Below are 17,212 nucleotides of genomic sequence, written 5' to 3' on the forward strand. Positions count from 1 at the left end.
GGAAGGAAGGAAGGAAGGAAGGAAGGAAGGAAGGAAGAGGGAGGGAGGGAAGGGAGGGAGGAAGAAAGAAAGATGAGGTAGGGAGACAGGAAAGGAAGGAAGGAAGGAAAGAAAGAAAGAAAGAAAGAAAGAAAGAAAGAAAGAAAGAAAGAAAGAAAGAAAACTCATGAAAGTGGTGTTCCCTGCTCGTCTGCCCATCAACTGGTCCAAGGCCACTGGTCTTCTACAGCTGGAACCAGTTTCCAAAACTATTTTGCAGAAGCATTCATTGAAAACTGCTAGGTGGGCTGGTTGGCATTAAAGGGAGAGATTTAGGCAGAGTATTTGCTAGTAAGTGGCTGAAACCCAACACATGGCCTCACAGAGCATGGGGCAGACACCAAGCATTCTTTGTCTTATTTTCATCTGTCTCTTCTCAATTCTCTTCCCTACACGTTCCCTCCTCTTGTGCTTTCTTTTTTAACTTAGGCTCCCTGACTGTGATTCAAGAACCTTTGTAAGCCATCCGAAATCCTTTCTAAAATACCATGATGGTAGAAATAAAAGTGTGTAACATAACTATACATATAAAATGTAACACGTGCTATAAAAACCTATTCCTAAAACACCAACAGCGGCTGTTCATCATGGGGAGAAATTGATGGTTAGCTGTGTGTTGGGGAGACCTAGGCATCCAGACAGATGCACGCAACCAACAAAGCGCAAGTAACAACTTGATGAATCCTGTGATAATGAAAGTGATTTTTAAAATGATTCAGTCAGTGATATTTAATATTGGCTCAAGACAGAAACTGAGAAAGTAAAGTAAGAGGAAAGGGGGAAAAAGTAAAAGCTATCTTTACCCGACTGCTCTGAGAGACTGCTGTGAACCTTCTCTCTGTTGAGTTTGGGGATCAGGGCCCGATCTAGGACTTGGAGTCTGGTGACCTAATGCTATGCCTAATGGGTAACAGGAAAATGGTGATAAAGTGGCAGGGTTGGGAAGAAGGAAGAAGTGAAAGGAAGTACTGAGGAGAGGGGAAGGGAGGGAGGGAAGAGAGGAGGGGCAGAGGGAAGGGAGGAAGAAAGAAGGGAGCCACGGGAAAGGGAAGAATCTTGGAGGGTTTGTGTGACAATTAGGAGTAGGTGGTAAAATGGGGTATCAATACAACGTCTGCTGCCTGGTCTGTGGCAGAAATAGTATATAACTTCCATAGAGTGAGATGCTGTAGAGGGAAGAGATGAGATATACGAATATGATGGTTTGTATATGTTCAGCTCAGGGAGTGGCACTATTAGGAGGTGTGGCCATGTTGAAGTAGGTGTGACTTTGTTGGAGTAGGTGTACCACTGTGGGTTTAGGCTTTAAAACTCTCATCCTAGCTGCCAGGAAGCCAGTCTTCTTCTAGCAGCCTTCAGATGAAGATGTAGAATTCTTAGCTCCTCCTGCACCATCCCTGCCTGGACACTGCCATGCTCACACCTTGATTATAATGGACTGAACCTCAGAACATGTAACCCAGTCCTAATTAAAAATTTTTTATAAGAGTTGCCTTGGTCACAGTGTCTGTTCACAGTAGTAAAACCCTAAGCAAGACAGAAGTTGGTACCAAAGACTGGAGTATTGCTGTGATAGGCCTGACCATGCTTTTGTTTGGAAGAATGTGGACTTTGAGACTTTGGATTTGGAAAGCAGTGGAATGCTTTAAGTGGGGCTTACTGGTCTGTCCTAGTAGGAATATGGAAGATTGTGTTGCTGAGAGTGATTTGAACTGTGTAGACCTGGCCCAAGAGGTTTCAGTGAAGAAGAATTTCAGTATGTGGCCTAGAGATTGTTTTTGTGGTATTTTGGTGAAGAATGTGGTGGCTGCTTTTTGCCTTTGTCTGAAGATTCTATCTGAGGCTAAGGTAGAGATTTATATTAATTGTATCGACAAGGGAAGTCTCAAAAGAGTCTAGTAGAGATTTTGTTCTCTGGTTTAGTTTTATAAAGAGTGTTTTAATGAAAAAGAACAAGCAGAGAAAGGAAAAATATAAAACGTATGATTCAAGTAATAAAGGGTACCAGGAAGTGAAGTGGAGCTGAATCCTATGTTCAAGGAGATAAAAGATTGAGGGAGTGGTGATCTCAGAGCAAGATCCCACCCAGCTAAGCTTATTGTTGGTGTTTGCAGTTGAACTAGGAAAGTTTGGACTTCTAATCCGGAATGAAGTATAATCCAGAAATGGGGGCACACTTGTGATCCAGATCCTGAGTCTGGAAGACACAGGCTTTTGAACTGGTTTTTGAGGGACACTGGCCATGAAAATCTTAGGATGGTTGTACTGGCTGGTTTTGTGTCAACATGACACAGCTGGATTTATCACAGAGAGAAGAGCTTCAGTTGGGGAAATGCCTCCATGAGATCCAACTGTAAGGCATTTTCTCAATTAGTGATCAAGGGGGGAGGGCCCATTGTGGGTGGTGCCCTGGCCTGTTAGTCTTGGGTTCTATAAGAGAGCAAGCTGAGCAAGCCAGGGAAGCAAGCCAGTAAGTAGCATCCCTCCATAGCCTCTGCATCAGCTCCTGATTCCTGACCTGCTTAGTTCCAGTCCTGACTTCCTTTGGTGATGAACGGCAACGTGGAAGTATAAACTGAATAAACCCTTTCTTCCCCAATTTGCTTCTCAGTCATGATGGTTTGTGCAAGAATAGAAACCCTGACTAAGAAGTGGTACACACCTTTAATCCCAGGAGACAAAGTCAAGCAGATCTCTGAGTTCAAGGCCAGCCTGGGACAGAGTAAGTTCTAGGGAAAAAAGAGCTTAAGTTCAGACATGGTGGCACATGCCTTTAATTCCAGAATCCAGGAGATAGAGCCATGCATATATCTGAGTTCAAAGTCAATCTACAGAGCAAGTTCCAGGACAGCCAAGTTTAGGCAGTGAGAATTGAAAAAAAGAAAGCTGGTAATAGAATAAGGGGGACCATGTTCCAGCTCCAGCAAGCTGCAGATCTTGGCAGTTTTGGCCATGTGTCTCTGGATTTAGAGTCAAGAATCGACAAGACTACTGTGACAATTGATGTTGCTTAGCTGGAGCTAAGAAATTAGTGTTGATTACAAAGAGACAAGCATCACTGAAATGAAATCAGGGAAGTGTTTTCTGAAAGTATGAGAATCTGTGTTCCAGAGGTAGCCAAGGTTGTACCTTGTGCTGCAGCTTGACTTGGTAATGTAAGAATAATTGAGATGGTATTGGTTTTGAAGGAATGAAGGGGTCATGGCAAGCAGCTGAGGCTGGGCACTGAGAGGCCATGGAAGGCCATTGGTGAAGATTCAGTCTCAGTTGCAATTGATTGCCCAGGACTGAAGGGGTCATGCAAAGAAGTTGAGGTTTGGCACCACGAAGAGATCCTATGAGAGGATATTGGTGAATCTTAGTTGCAGTGGAAGATCCCAGTGTATTGGAGATGCCAGTACCATGGGATGATCACCAAGAACAGCAGCAGCAGTGGAATGGAGTTAACCAGAGACTAGAGTGCTACAGAGGGCAGAGCTGGAGAAGTGATGCCAGCCCTTTGGAGGAGCCCCGATCATGTGTGGATCAAAGACACTGGAACAAGAAGCTGTGAAGCTGGAGTTGACCTTAAGATGTTAAAGATGCCAGAGCCACAGGATACCTGCCAAGGAAAGCTGCTAACAGGGAGTGGCATCAGCTCAGGAGAAAAAACTTTGGATGGATCTCAGAAGGGACTTTGAACTTTGGACTTTTAACATTGTTGAGACTGTTATAGACTATGTGGACTTTGGAAGTTGGACTAAGTGTACATTTTTATTATGTTATGGCTAGGTATGGCCCCCATAGACGTATGTGTTTGAACAAGCCTATAGGGGCCAGGGAGTGGAATGTGATGGTTTGTATATGCTTGGCTCAGTAAGTGGCACTACTAGGAGGTGTGGCCTTGTTGAAGTGTGTGTGGTCTCGTTGGAGCAGGTATGTCACTGTGGGTGTGGGCTTTAATACCCTTGCTCTGGATGCCTGGAAGTCACTCTTCTCCTAAAAGCCTTCAGATGAAGAGCCTCTCAGCTCTGCCTGCACCATGCCTGCCTGGACACTGCCATGCTTCCACCTTGATGATAATGGACTGAACCTCTGAACCTGTAAGCCAGCCCCAATTCAATGTTGTTCTTTCTAAGAGTTGCCTTGGTCATGGTGTCTGTTCACAGCAGTAAAACCCTGACTAAGACAGGGAGTCAAGTGGAAGTGCCTTGGAGCCCAAACTGGTACACCCCAGAGGATGACAGCCTGTACCCCACGTTTCTGCAAGGTGTAGTATGACATTGCTTTTGTGAGAATCCAAGCAGATGCCACAGCCCCTCTGGGGGCCTGCAGTTATTGGAGTAGCTGGGAATAGTGCCCTGGGAAGAACAATAATGACAGTGACAGGGGCCAGGCTCCCTTTCAAATGCTTTAGCAGGTGGCAATAAAGAACCTGTGCAGAGGCTCCCTGGAGAGCACTAACGGAGCAGGGACAGAACAGGTGCACACCTGCAGACAGTTTGGGCCTCCTCAAGCACTGGTCTGAGATTCCCAGGCTGGTGCAGGCAAGGGCCGTGAGTCAGCGAGTGTCTCCTGACGCCTGCGGGGCATGATGTACACACCTGGGATTTTAACCCTGGACAATATTTTTTGTTTAAGATTTTTCTCCCTAACTACAGTATATGTTCCCAGAGCTCCATGCTGGAGCTGGGGAGATGGCTCCCTATGTGAAGCACTTGCCTTGAAAGCCTGAAGACCTAAGTTTGAAACCCCAAGCCCATTTAAAGCCAGGCATGATAGCGCGCACCTGTAATCCCAAGGCTTTGTGCTGAGATGGGAGGTGATGACAGTGGAATCTCCAGGAGCACGTGCCTCCTACGGAGAGATCCACACGCCCCTGCCTCTGGAGTGCTAGGATTAAAGGGGTGCACCATCACACCTGGCCCTGACCTTTTCTTTAACTCATTTTCATAAATTGGAAGCTTAGCTGGGTGGGATCTTGCTATGAAGCAACGGCTCCCTTCATTCCATTCAACATCAAGATTAAAAAAAAATTATCCCCTTGAATAGAGGATTTAGCTCTACTCTACTTCTTGGTGCCCCATTTCTCCTTGAACAGTCTCTAGGCCACACGCTAACAGTCTTCTCCATTGAAACCTCTTGAGGCAGGTCCCCATAGGGTCAACTCACTCCAGGTATCACTATCTTCCATGTTCCTACTAAGATGGCCCATTAAGCCCCACTTAAAGCATTCAACTGTTTTTCTAATCCAAAATCCCAAAGTCTGCACTCCTCTAAACCAAAGCATGGTCAGGCTTATCACAGCAATACCCCAGTCCCTAGCACCTGTCTTAGTCAGGGTTTTATTGTTGTAAAGAGATACCATGACCATGGCAACTCTTATACAAAGGTTTCATTGGGGCTGGCTTACAGTTCAGAGGTTTAGTCCATTATGGTTATGGTGGGAAACATGGCATCGTGCAGACAGACATGGTGCTGGAGAAGGAGCTGAGAGTTCTATATCTCAATCTGTAGCTAGCTGGAAGAGACAGTGATACACTAGCCAGGTTTGAGCTTCTGAAACCTCAAAACTTACTCCCTAGTGACACACCTTTCCAACAAAGCCACGCCTCCTCTAACAAGGCCACACCTCCTAATAGTGCCACTCCTTATGGGCCCATGGGGGCCATTTTTATTCAAACCTCCGGACTGGGCTTTTGCAAATCTGCCTATTGAAGCTGACTGAGGCAAGGCACAAACTAGAAAATAGTTCTGTTCATGGCCCAGAAGATTTGCTCTTACCTTTATTCTGTCCTGCCTCTCTGGAGGTCACAATCTACACTTAATTGAAAGGGAGGGGAAGGACATGCAAATGAACTCTGTAAAAAGCAGTTTACATTAGCTACTCTTTAAAAACAAAAACCCAATCAGAAAGCATCCCTGTTTTGACGATCTCAACAACTTCCCAAAGTAGATAACATAAAATCCACTCTCCTTACCAACGCTCACAAAGCCCCCCGTGAAACCTTCTCTGTCATGCATTGTTCTGGGCTTTGAAGATTCAAGGGTGAGGTTGACAAACTCAAAGCCAACTTTTAGAGAGTTTGGAGTCCAATTAATGAGGCTGTCAAAACATAAAATGTCAACCATCAAGTACAAAATGACAGATTGAGTCTGTGAACAGTAGAGGAAGTGCTAACAGAGAGAATAATGAGGAGAGGTTGCGGCAGTTTGAGGAATGACAATTTTCTTATGTGTAGTTGGAGGTAGTTGAATGGGGTTTCTGGATGGTGTCTGTTGTAATCCCAGAAGAGGAACGCCTTGACCATCTCAATAATAGGCAAATTCCTTCCCCAGGAACCTCTTTTTTATAAAAATGTGTGTATGCCTGTGCTTGTGGGTCTGCACAGAGGCCGGAAGAGAGCAACAGATCACCCAGAACTGGAGTTACAGGCAATTGTGAACTGTCCAGCATGGGTGCTGGGAACGGAAGTAGACGTCTAGAGAGCAGTAAATGGTTCTAAGCGCTGAGCCATGTCTCCAGACGCCCAGACCCTTTAATACAGCTTGGGTAGACAGGAGATCTTCCAATTGTCACTGGGTCTTGTGTTAGTGAAGACACAGAAGCCTGGGAAAAACCAAACAAACATGATATCAACGGTTTCTCAGCCACCAGTACTCTATGGCCCGGAAGCCATTTTGTAAGCCCAGGGGAAGCATAATGGGAACCTCAAACTGAAATCCACATATACAATTTCAGTATATCTACTAAGTACGCTTAACAAATGAGAGGAAAATCAAATTCATTTCATAATATATCTTCCTTTACCCAGTAAGTGAAAAAAAAAAAAAAAAGGAACCAGTTCAAGTACAAAAAATCCACTGTGCATTTGATTCACACTTAACATCTCAATTAGGACTAGGCACACTTCAAGTGCCCCATAGCCACATGTGACTAACTATGGGGCGCATAATTTCAAACCAGCTCCTTTCTCTCCCTCTCTCCCTCCCTCTTCTCTCCCCGTAGCCCTGGCTGTCCTGGAACTCATTTCTGTAGACGAGGCTGTCCTCGAACTCAAGCTCCTGCGGAGCTCTGCCTGTCTCTGCTTCCCCAGTGCTGGGATTAAAGGCATTCAACACCACCAACCGGCCAACTTCAATTGTCTGTGAAATGAGAATGAAAGAACAAAAGTGCCAGTCTCTGGAAGCTCTGTAAGGTTACCCACGAAATGCCAAGCACTCTGCTCTACTCTTGGATAACGGCCTCGCTTTTCGGTTCGTCCCCTAAGTATCCGCCCCCTTCCCCGCCCCTTCAGGATACAGGCGGAAGCAGAATTGTCAAGACGCGGCGTGCTTTACGGCAGCGCGTCCTTTTACGGCAGTGTGGCGGGCTCACCGGCCACGCGCTCTTTTACTCTATTGGTTCTGGGGCCTGGCGCTTTACGGCAGTGTGTCAGGAAAAGCCTCTGAGCGGCCCGTGGTTCTGGAGTTGAGTGGAGGCAACCAGGGTACCCTGTGCTGATTGGGTCCGGAACCATGGACGTGGGCGAACTTTTAAGCTACCAGGTAAGAGCAGTTCCCGAAGCCGGAGGGCTCCTCATCCTCGCTCGGGTAGCAGGGACAGAGTCCCGTCATCTTGCCTCCCCTCGGTCCCTGGCCCTCACTTCTCATGTCACCCGGGCTTGCATCCTGTCATTGCACTTCACTCCCCTAAGCCCTCTGGACCCTTTCGACCCCTTCCTTCTCCAGACCTGAGCCTTCTGATCTCTGTTCCCCACCCGGTAGCCTTCAGCTCCTCTTCCGTCTCGTTTCTACCAATTCACAGGGCTTGGGGAGACAGTTGTGGAGAACACTGTTTTTCCCTCGGTGTTGAGCCTCAGTTTCTTTCTTTCTTTTTTTTTTTTTTTTTTGGTTTTTCNAGACAGGGTTTCTCTGTGTAGCCCTGGCTGTCCTGGAACTCACTCTGTAGACCAGGCTGGCCTCGAACTCAGAAATCCGCCTGCCTCTGCCTCCCGAGTGCTGGGATTAAAGGCATGCGCCACCACGCCCGGCTGAGCCTCAGTTTCTTTACCAAGTGTCGGTGTAGCTTTGGATAAGTCTTTCTCCCGTCACGGAGTCTCAATTCTTCTTTTAAAATCTATAAAGTGGATATATGTGAAAGGTCATTTGAAAGTGCAGAAACCTGTGCCCACGTTCCCCGCTATTGTTAAGCCGTTTGGAAGATGGAGGAGCATGGAATGGGTCGGTAAGAGACCTCTCGACCTCCTTGCTCAGGGTGCTCGTGGGGAACGGGTGACCCAGAGAGAAGAAAGGACTCGCTTGAGGTCACTCAACAGTTACAAAGCTCAAGTGTCCAGACTTCCAACTCAAAATTTCCTCCCTCTTTTGACTGCCTAACGAGGCTTCTTGTGTCCATCTTTGTTTTCATTAGCTGCAATAGGCGTTGGGACCCATAAACTGTAATTATTCTGAACTAGGAAGTACTGTAATTGTAAATCACACTTCATTTTAAAGACTTATTCTGAAAAAGGTAGTATTTTTATATTGATCACAGATCCTTGATCATATTGATTGAGTATGTATGAGGCCATAATATGATGGAGCAGACTTTGGGTGATGGGTGAAATAAAAAGTGGGTAAGCCAACCTTATCCACTTGCATTTTGTTCAAAGTGTGATGTTTTAAAAGCGATAGCTTTGCAGTCGAGAGTAGGCAGTGAGAACCTGTGAACTTGAGTTTAAAAGTGATAGCTCTAGGCCGGGCGTGGTGGCGCATGCCTTTAATCCCAGCACTTGGGAGGCAGAGGCAGACGGATTTCTGAGTTTGAGGCCAGCCTGGTCTACAGAGTGAGTTCCAGGATAGTTAGGGCTACACAGAGAAACCCTGTTTCTAAAAACAAACACACAAACAAAAAAAGACCCAAAACAAAACAAAAACAAACAAACAAAAACCCCAAAAACCAACACCACCACCAACAACAAAAAAGTGATATCTCTGCAGGCCAGAGTAGGCGGTAAGAACCTGTGAACCTGAGCTGTTAGCCATGGCTGCCTTGAATCTCAGTGCCTGAAAGTTGAGAGGCAGTGGCCAGTGGGTCATTGAGTTCCAGGCCAGCCAGGGATACATAGTGAGACACCCCACCACCACTACAAAAAAATAAAATAAAATAAAAGGCCTGGATTTGGAGCCCCAGGTTGCCTTCCATGTCTTTTTCCTTACTAACTAGTTGTTGTAATCTTGAACAGAATACCTCATGGTACCTACCTTATGGTTGGTTGTGAAGAAATTTCTCCTTCTGTTAAGAGTCTCTTAAGAAGCTGGTGCCTTTAATCCCAGCACTTGGGAGGCAGAGGCAGGTGGATCTCTTTGAGTCCAAGGCTAACCTGGTCTACAGAGGATAGCCAAGTCTACACAGAGAGACTCTGTCTTGAAAAACAAAAAAATAAAAGCAAACCAAAATGAAAGAACAACAACAAAAAGCCTAGCTATGTCTGACGGTTGGTGATTCACACCTTTAGTCCCAGCATTTGGGAGGAGACAGAGGCAGGTGGATCTGTTCAAGGCCAGCCTCGTCTACAGAGTGAGTTCCAGGACAGCCAGGGTCTCACAGAGAAATCCTGTCCAGAAACCAAACCAAACCAAACCAAACCAAACCGAACCGAACCAAAAGAAAAGAGAAAAAAGAAGCAGTGTTAGGCCAATGTTTGTTGCAGTTAAAACAGCCCATAAATACTAATATTGGTAGTTATTTCCTTTAGCCAATATCTACAACACTGATCCCGTAGATGGAGACTCCAGACCTGATGAGAAAGAATACATAAGCAACAGATAACAGATGCAAGGCCATAATCGTTTTCTCTTTAAGATAGTCTAATTGATGATGGAACAAGAAAGGTGGTGGGAAGGTCACTGATGAGTGCTCGTCTGGGAGTTCTGGGCTGGCTAGTCCAGTCCATTGATTCAGATGTGGAGCAGCACTACCAGAAGGGGCCCATTCTTTGGTTACAGATATTTGTTGACCATCTACTGTGTACAATGTACTTGGTCCACTGAGCATATGATGTGGAAAGAAATGAGACAAGGCTCTTGCTTTTGTATGAAAAGGCAAATATGGTGGGGGAGTCACCAGAGAATTGTCTCGAAAAACCAAAAAAAAAAAAAAAAATAACTGAGGAAGTAAACAAGAACTTTAGATGGCTGGATGTGTTGTGAGGGAGTGCAGCAGGGTCCGCCGTGGACGTGTGAGCATACGTGGTGGCTGTTGTGCACATGGCTAGTGCACGTCGAAAGGGGGGCCCATCTGCATCAAGTTCTTTCTTATGTGTAAAGTGCACCCTGCATCTCACAGCTTTATTGTGGAAAGATGAAATATCTTACTTTTTTAATATGGATTACATTTGATATACTGGATTAAGGATAATAGATTATTAAATTTAAATTTTGTGCCTACTTCCAAGTTTAATCTTCTATGTAAAATTTGTGACTTCTGCTGTATTTCTGTAGACCAGCGCCACTGTAAATAGCTCCTTTTAGGGTCTCTGTAGACTGAGTGATCAGGGAAGGAGTCTGATGAGCCAGCATTAGTGCTCTGAAGGTTGAGGAGCCGGCATATGACAGGGCAGAATAGTGAAGGCAGGAGCAGCAACTGTGAGTGCAGGCCTAGGCCCATTAGATGAGTAGAGAGAAGAGCCGTGTAGCCTGAACTTGGTGAGTGAGCAGGACACCAGAAGGGGATGGAGCTGGAAATGTTGGCAGACTGCAGACCGTGTAGAACTTCCTTAAAAGCCTTTGCATTTAGAGAGGTGATACAGATGTCTTCATTCAACCTACCTGTTTATAACTTACTAAGAACTCAGATCTGATAGACAGACCCAGCTAAGGTTTCAAACCAGGGCCGTGACTGACAGGCCAAGGCAGTGACTGACATGTCTCCAGAATCTTGGTCTTGTAATTACAGCTCTGTTCCTTTCATCAGGGTCTACCTTCATTCCTATCTGAAAAGGTGGTAGTCTAATCTAGAATCTGTAGTCTAAATCTATAGAGTCTAATCTAGAATCAGTCAGACATGGCCATCCTCCTGTGGGAAATCTTAAGGATGAGATGAGCCTATAGAAGTGAAAGTGCTTTGAAGACAGTGATAATCTTACACAAAATAATTAGTTATTTATCTGCCTCTTCACTAAATCCATATAACAGTCTTACCAGGAACTAACTTTCTTTTCTAGTCAGGATCTTATGTAGAACAGGCTGTCCTCAAACTCACTTTGTAGCCAAGGGTGACCTGAATTTCTGACTCTCCTGTTCCACCTTTCAAATGCTGGAATTGCAGGTGTTCACCACCACACCTGGCTTATGGTATGCTTTGGACAGAGCCAGGGCTTCATGAACGCTAGGCAAGCACTCTACCAAGCGAGCTACATCTCTAGTCCAGGAGGAATTCCCTGGACCCCACAGAGTCTCACTATATAACCCTGGCTGGCCTGAAGACCAGGCTAGCCTCAAACTTACAAACATTTGCCTGCTGCTTGCCATTGCCTTTGGAGTGCAGTGATTAAAGGCTTGGCCATGTCCGGTATGAGGAACTGTTTTAATCTCTGATTTACAGTGGGAGAAACAGACCTAGCCACTGAAGGTACCTAGCCAGAGAGTGCTCAGGCAGTCCTATTCTGTAGCTGGAGCTCCTGACTGTTCTGCTGGTCTGTCTGCTGTGTGCCAGAGGCAGAACTAACGTGCTTGCAGATAAGTTGTCAGGTATGGTTGTCAGCACATCCTCCAAAGGGAGATGGTGTGACTGCTTCATGGAAAGGGAAACTGGAGCTAGGGAGGCAAGTTTCCTGTCTGTGAAACTCACACAGCCAGGAAGCAGTAGAGCCAGCACTGAACACCCAAGCATGTTTGCCATTTTGAAGAAAGCCTTTGCGTTGATGTGCTTATGTAGAAGAAAGCGTACATTGTAAGCACTGTTGCATATAGTCAGCACTGGCAAAGCTGACTGAGCACTGAAGCTCCCTGCGTGGGAACAGAAGGGAGCAAAGCTATCCCATTCCCAACTCAAGTGTTTGCTTGACTCAGTGTCCTGAGAGTTGGGGGTGTGCATTTGGGGTGATGCTAAAGCTGGTGGTCAGGCACTGTCCACGAAGGCACCCTGGTCTAGACTCATCTGCATTCACTTAAGCTTTTCCCAGTTGAGACGACCCTTGCTTCTCCTGGGCACTGGTCTGCAGGCTTTTCAGCTTAAGCTGTACTTCTTCCCTGCCACTCAAAAATGGAGAGCAAATCACTTAATCTCTCTGGGCCTCAGTTTCCTCCTATGCCTAATGAGGGGATTAAGTATGACTCTCTCCGAGGTCCCTAGTAGCTTTAAAATTCTGCTATACTAATTATTTAGGCCAAGGACTCCAGAGAGTCCAGTAGCTGAAAAAGCCTGATGGGGTAGAAGAAGTTGGGGCTGGAGACCTGGGAGATTTGGGTTCTAATCCAGCCTTTATCAGCACTTATCTGGGTGACTCAGGACAAGTCACTTTCCCTCTCTGCACATCGTTCTTCCCATCAGTTGTAAAGCGAGGAGGTCAGACAGTACAACTTCTGGTTCTTTCCATTCTGAAACTCAGGGTCTAAGGTGAGCAAGAAGAAGTATCATACAGCAATAGGAAGTGTTTATTAAAAGTTTAACAATTTTTTTAGCATGCTTATTAAATTTCATTTTTGGGGGCAAGTCAGTGGGAAGATTGCAATTTTCTGCTGAGATTGGTTCTTCTGGTAATAGGCAGGAGAGCGCCTCAGTGCATGCCTTCTACCCTTGACAGATGTTAACAATTCATTTGAGAAGACAGGAGAATTACAATGTGGACAGGAGGTGGTAGGGAAAGTCTTAAAGAGGAAACCAGTTATGTTCCCAATATGGAAATGCACTTTTTGATGCCTTCAGGCTTAGACATCTCATCAAGAGGTGTGCCCAGCAGTAGCTTGGCAGAGAAGTTTCTGCCGCATAGGCGCAGAGCTGAACTCCAGGGCACTCTCATTAATACTCATTCCACAGATGTCTGGGAGAAAGTTCTTACCTCTGAAGTTTTGCAATAAAGAATTCATTTAGTTCAGATTGGCTCGGCGGGAACGGCTGGCTTTGCACCACCAGAGGAATTCTCTTTGAGACAGATTGGGGTCAGGGACCCTTGGCTTGGGTGATATTGCAGACACCCACTCCCCCTGTCAGATGTGGGTAATATCAGCATTTTCTTGGATTGGAGGGGCTTCTACCAATCTCTGTTTTGCTCCTCTCTCATTTCTTACTTTTGAAATAAATTTTAATGATAATGATAATCAACTGTCAGAAATAGTATGAAAGATTTTGAGGTGAGGAAAACCATCACCCTAATCTAAGGACTATTTTTTGTTTTCATAGTCTCCCAGTTTGAGTACCTGTAAGTATTGCATATGGGCTCTTTTGTGTTGTTTATTTTAATTAAGCATGCATTTCTTTTCTACGTAGCTTTCATGCTGTTCTCTAACATATGTGAGCTTTTGTTTGAGTAATAGACAGTTTTCCCCTCCATTATTTCTCCTCAGTTGGATATTTCGGTAGTATTCAGGTTTTTGTTCTTGGAGGTATATTGTGTGGAGCTTCTTTGTTCAAGTGGCATTTCTCTCTCCCCTTGTCACTCATAATTACTTCGTGCTATTTCCTGAGGTAAGGGTCACATGTGTTAAAATCATTGAGACCTGATCTGGGCTTGAAGAATTCATGATATGAGATGTGAGGTGGGCATTTAAACACCTCACTGTGTGTAAGTATCCCGGGAGAACTGTGCATGGAGCAGTTGGATAAGCTCAGGGAGGTGCTGGATCAGAGGGCGTGGATTCAGTTGGGTCATTGAGAAAAGAGAGGGCTTAGAATCCCAGCCCTGTTGGAAGAGTCTGTGGGTGGCAGAGGAGGCTGGGAGGGGTCAGCTGCCAACTGTTAGGAGCAAAGTTGTGTGATGGGTGTTCAGGGAATTGGGGGAGTAGCCAGAGAGAGTGGGGTCCCTTTAGCTGCAGGGGCAATGCGGCCAGCGCTCATGTGGGGCCACCCCTTCATTCAGCTCCATGCACTCCTGTTTACTGCAGTCCTGATAATACTGCTTGTAGTGACTTATATTTCTGCCATTTATCTAGTAGGCACATAAAGCGCTAGCTCAGAGTTATTGAGCGAGTGTATTTTTCTTGTGCATGTGTATCATTTGTACTTCTTGCTACCTGCTTCCCCTGTTAAAACAGTTTGTAATTGAGCCTTTTCAGTTTTTGTTTTTGTTGTTCTTGGGCGTGTAAGACACATTATTGAAAGTCTGAACTCTTGAGTTCAAAATGCATCCTTCATTTTTGTGGCAACCTCATGTTATGTTCTAACCCTGAGAATATTATTCTGATCATACTGAAAGAGACTGCTTTTTGCATGACAGCTTCATGCTTTCCCAGGTTAATTTTGTTAGCAAGCTGGCTATAAATAACAGGTAAAGAGCAAGTTCCACTGGTGTTCCTTCCCCATTTATTTCCTCTCTCCATGTTTTTTCCTCCTGCAAGTTCATTTCTTCTCACCATGACTTCCTCATCTGTCTTTCCTCCAGCTCATTCTTTTCACAGAATATACAGGATGCTCCTGTGCCCCCTGTAAATTCAGGGAGGCAGCCAGCATATAGCAGCATGCCTTACCCATCCTCAGTGCCCAGTAATAGTTGTTTGGGAACGGCTTATGTATTAATTTTTTTAATGCTGAGATCAAATACTTGACAGAAAGCAGCTAAAGAGTGCAGAGGTTTGTCTTGGTCACAGTGTTAGGGAATACAATCTATATTAGTTACTCTCCTGTTGCTGTGATCGAATCCTGACAAAAAGCAACTTAGGAAAAGGTTTCTTCTGGCTCACAGTTCCAGAATGTAGAGTCCTCCCTGGTGGGGAAGGGATGCAGCCAGAGCATGAGGCTGCCAGGCAGTCAGGGAGCAGAGTGGTCACATTTCCTGTGCACATGGGCACAGAGGAAGTGCTGCCAGGCCATAAACCCTCAATGCCCGCCCTCAGTGATGGGCTTCCTGCAGCAAGGCTCTGCCTTCTAAAGGGTTCATAACCTTCCCAAACAGTGGTACCAACTGGGGATCAAGTGTTCAGACACTGGAGCCTTTGGGGGTCACCCCTCATTCTAGTCACTATCGTTCCATTGTGGTAGGGATCACATGGCAGCCAGCATGTGAGGGGCTGGCTGATTGCATCCACAACCAGGAAGCAGAGATGATCAGCTGGTCAGCTGGAATTTTCTTTTCACTTATTTCTGGAGCCTAGTCCATGGGCTGGTATTCAGGGAAGGTCTTCCTTCCTGGGTCAAAACTCTTGGGAAACTCCCACACAGATACACCTAAAGGTGTGTTTCCATGTTGCTTCTAAAGATTTATTTCTTGCTATTTTATAAGTGTAAGTGTTTTTCTGTGTTGTACATATGTGTACCATGTGCATGCTTTGTGGCCAAAGAGGCCAGAGGAGGACATTAAGTTTCCTGAAACCTGGAGTTACAGATGGTTGTGAACTGCCAAGTGGGTGCTGGGAGCTGAATCCAGGTCCTCTGGAAGAGCAGCAAGTGCTTTTAACTGTGGAGCCATCTCACCAGCCTGGGGGGGGGGAGGGTAGGGGCGAGGAGGGGCTAGTCAAGTGCAGATTAACTGTGGGGACGGGAGTTGTGGAGTTTCCTTCTTTTGGAAGCTCACCCTCCTCTGCCTCGCTTGCTGGCTGGGATGGCGCCCTTCCTTTCACTTCCGAGGATGGTTGTCACATCACCTTCTGAACAGTTTTTCTCTTACATTTTTGTATATTTGTTTTTCAAGACAGGGTTTTTCTTTGTAGCCTTGGCTGTCCTGGAACTCACTTTGTAGTTTAGGCTGACCTGGAACTCAAGAGATTCACCTGCCTCTGCCTCCTGGGTACTGGGATTAAAGGTGTGTGCCACCACCACCTGGCTCTTATTTATTTATTTTAAATTAGTTATTTTATGTGTGTGGCTGTTTTGCTGTCTGTATGTGAACTGTCTGGGTGCAGTGCACCCAGAGTCCAGAAGAGGGCATCAGATACCCTGGGAGTGGAATTACAGATAGTTATGATCTGCTCTATGGGTGCTGGGAATTAGATTTCTCTGGAAGAGCTGCAGTATCCTTAATCAATGACCCATCTCCCAGTCCCTAATTTACCTAATTTAACTCTTTAAAAAAGTGTGTGCGTGTGCATGTGCTCGCACCTGCTGCCGGCTCTCTCACTAATGCTCCATTTTTTTAGTTCAGTGTTCTGTGGAGGTTCCTGCATTTAATTGTCATAGTTCCTTGGTTCCTGTGGCAGAGTTTGAAGAGTACTGGTTTAAAAAGCCCACATCGTTGAAGAATGCCTGTGCCCTTTTCTGCCAGCTATTTCTTGGGCCTCATTGTTCCTAACTGGTTTTTTTTTTTTTTTTTTTTTTTGGTTTTTCGAGACAGGATTTCTCTGTGTAGCCCTGGCTGTCCTGGAACTCACTCTGTAGACCAGGCTGGCCTCGAACTCAGAAATCTGCCTGCCTCTGCCTCCCGAGTGCTGGGATTAAAGGCGTGTGCCACCACGCCCGGCTTGTTCCTAATTTTTTACTAGAGTGTGGCTGTAGGCCCAGTCTTGTCCCTTCAGAGGAGCCCATCCAGTCTTCCGCTTCAGCTCCTTTATGTAGCTACCTGTTAGCCCAGGAGGGAGCCCTGATTGACATTTCTTGTGTCGACTGAGCTTCTGGCCAGATGTTCAGCTATCACACAATCCTCTGCTTCCTCCTCTGCCCTCCCTCCCTTCCTACCTCCCTCCCTCCCTCCCAGCCCAACTTCACATTTTAGTCAGGGCTGTCAGCTGCTCAGTGACTTGAAAGAAGCCTTGGGGCTCTTTCTCAGAGATGAAAGAGCTGCGAGATGAAAGATTCTCTCCCCCTAGACCGCATGAGCTTGTGAGCCAACTCCTTCCAGGAGGAGAAGGCCTGTGCCTGTGTGAGTGACTGACTCAGTCTGGGTAGGAAGAGGCCCAGTGAAGCTTGGGGAGCTTGCATTCCAGAGGGAGCTCCAAAGGTTTGAGGTCCGGGCACCCAGTGCCACACAGTGCTGTCACATGGGGTGGCATCAGCAAGGTGTGGGATCCTGAGTCAGACAGTCCCACTGTGGGACAGAGGCTTCCCAGAGGAGGAGGGCTGTGT

At 46.0% G+C, this 17,212-nt stretch overlaps 1 protein-coding gene across 1 annotated transcript in view; it reads left to right on the forward strand.

Moving 5' to 3' along the window:
- Window positions 1-7,407: 7,407 nt before the first annotated feature.
- Window positions 7,408-17,212, forward strand: part of Ctnnbl1 (catenin beta like 1) — a 158,905-nt gene continuing 149,100 nt past the window's right edge. Inside the window, exon 1 of the mRNA XM_021154657.2 lies at window positions 7,408-7,566. Within this exon, the coding sequence (XP_021010316.1) occupies window positions 7,537-7,566 (30 nt within the window). The 5' untranslated portion in view covers window positions 7,408-7,536. The remainder of the gene's footprint in view (window positions 7,567-17,212) is intronic.

Source organism: Mus caroli, chromosome 2 (genome assembly GCF_900094665.2).
Source record: "Mus caroli chromosome 2, CAROLI_EIJ_v1.1, whole genome shotgun sequence".
NCBI lineage: Eukaryota > Metazoa > Chordata > Mammalia > Rodentia > Muridae > Mus > Mus caroli.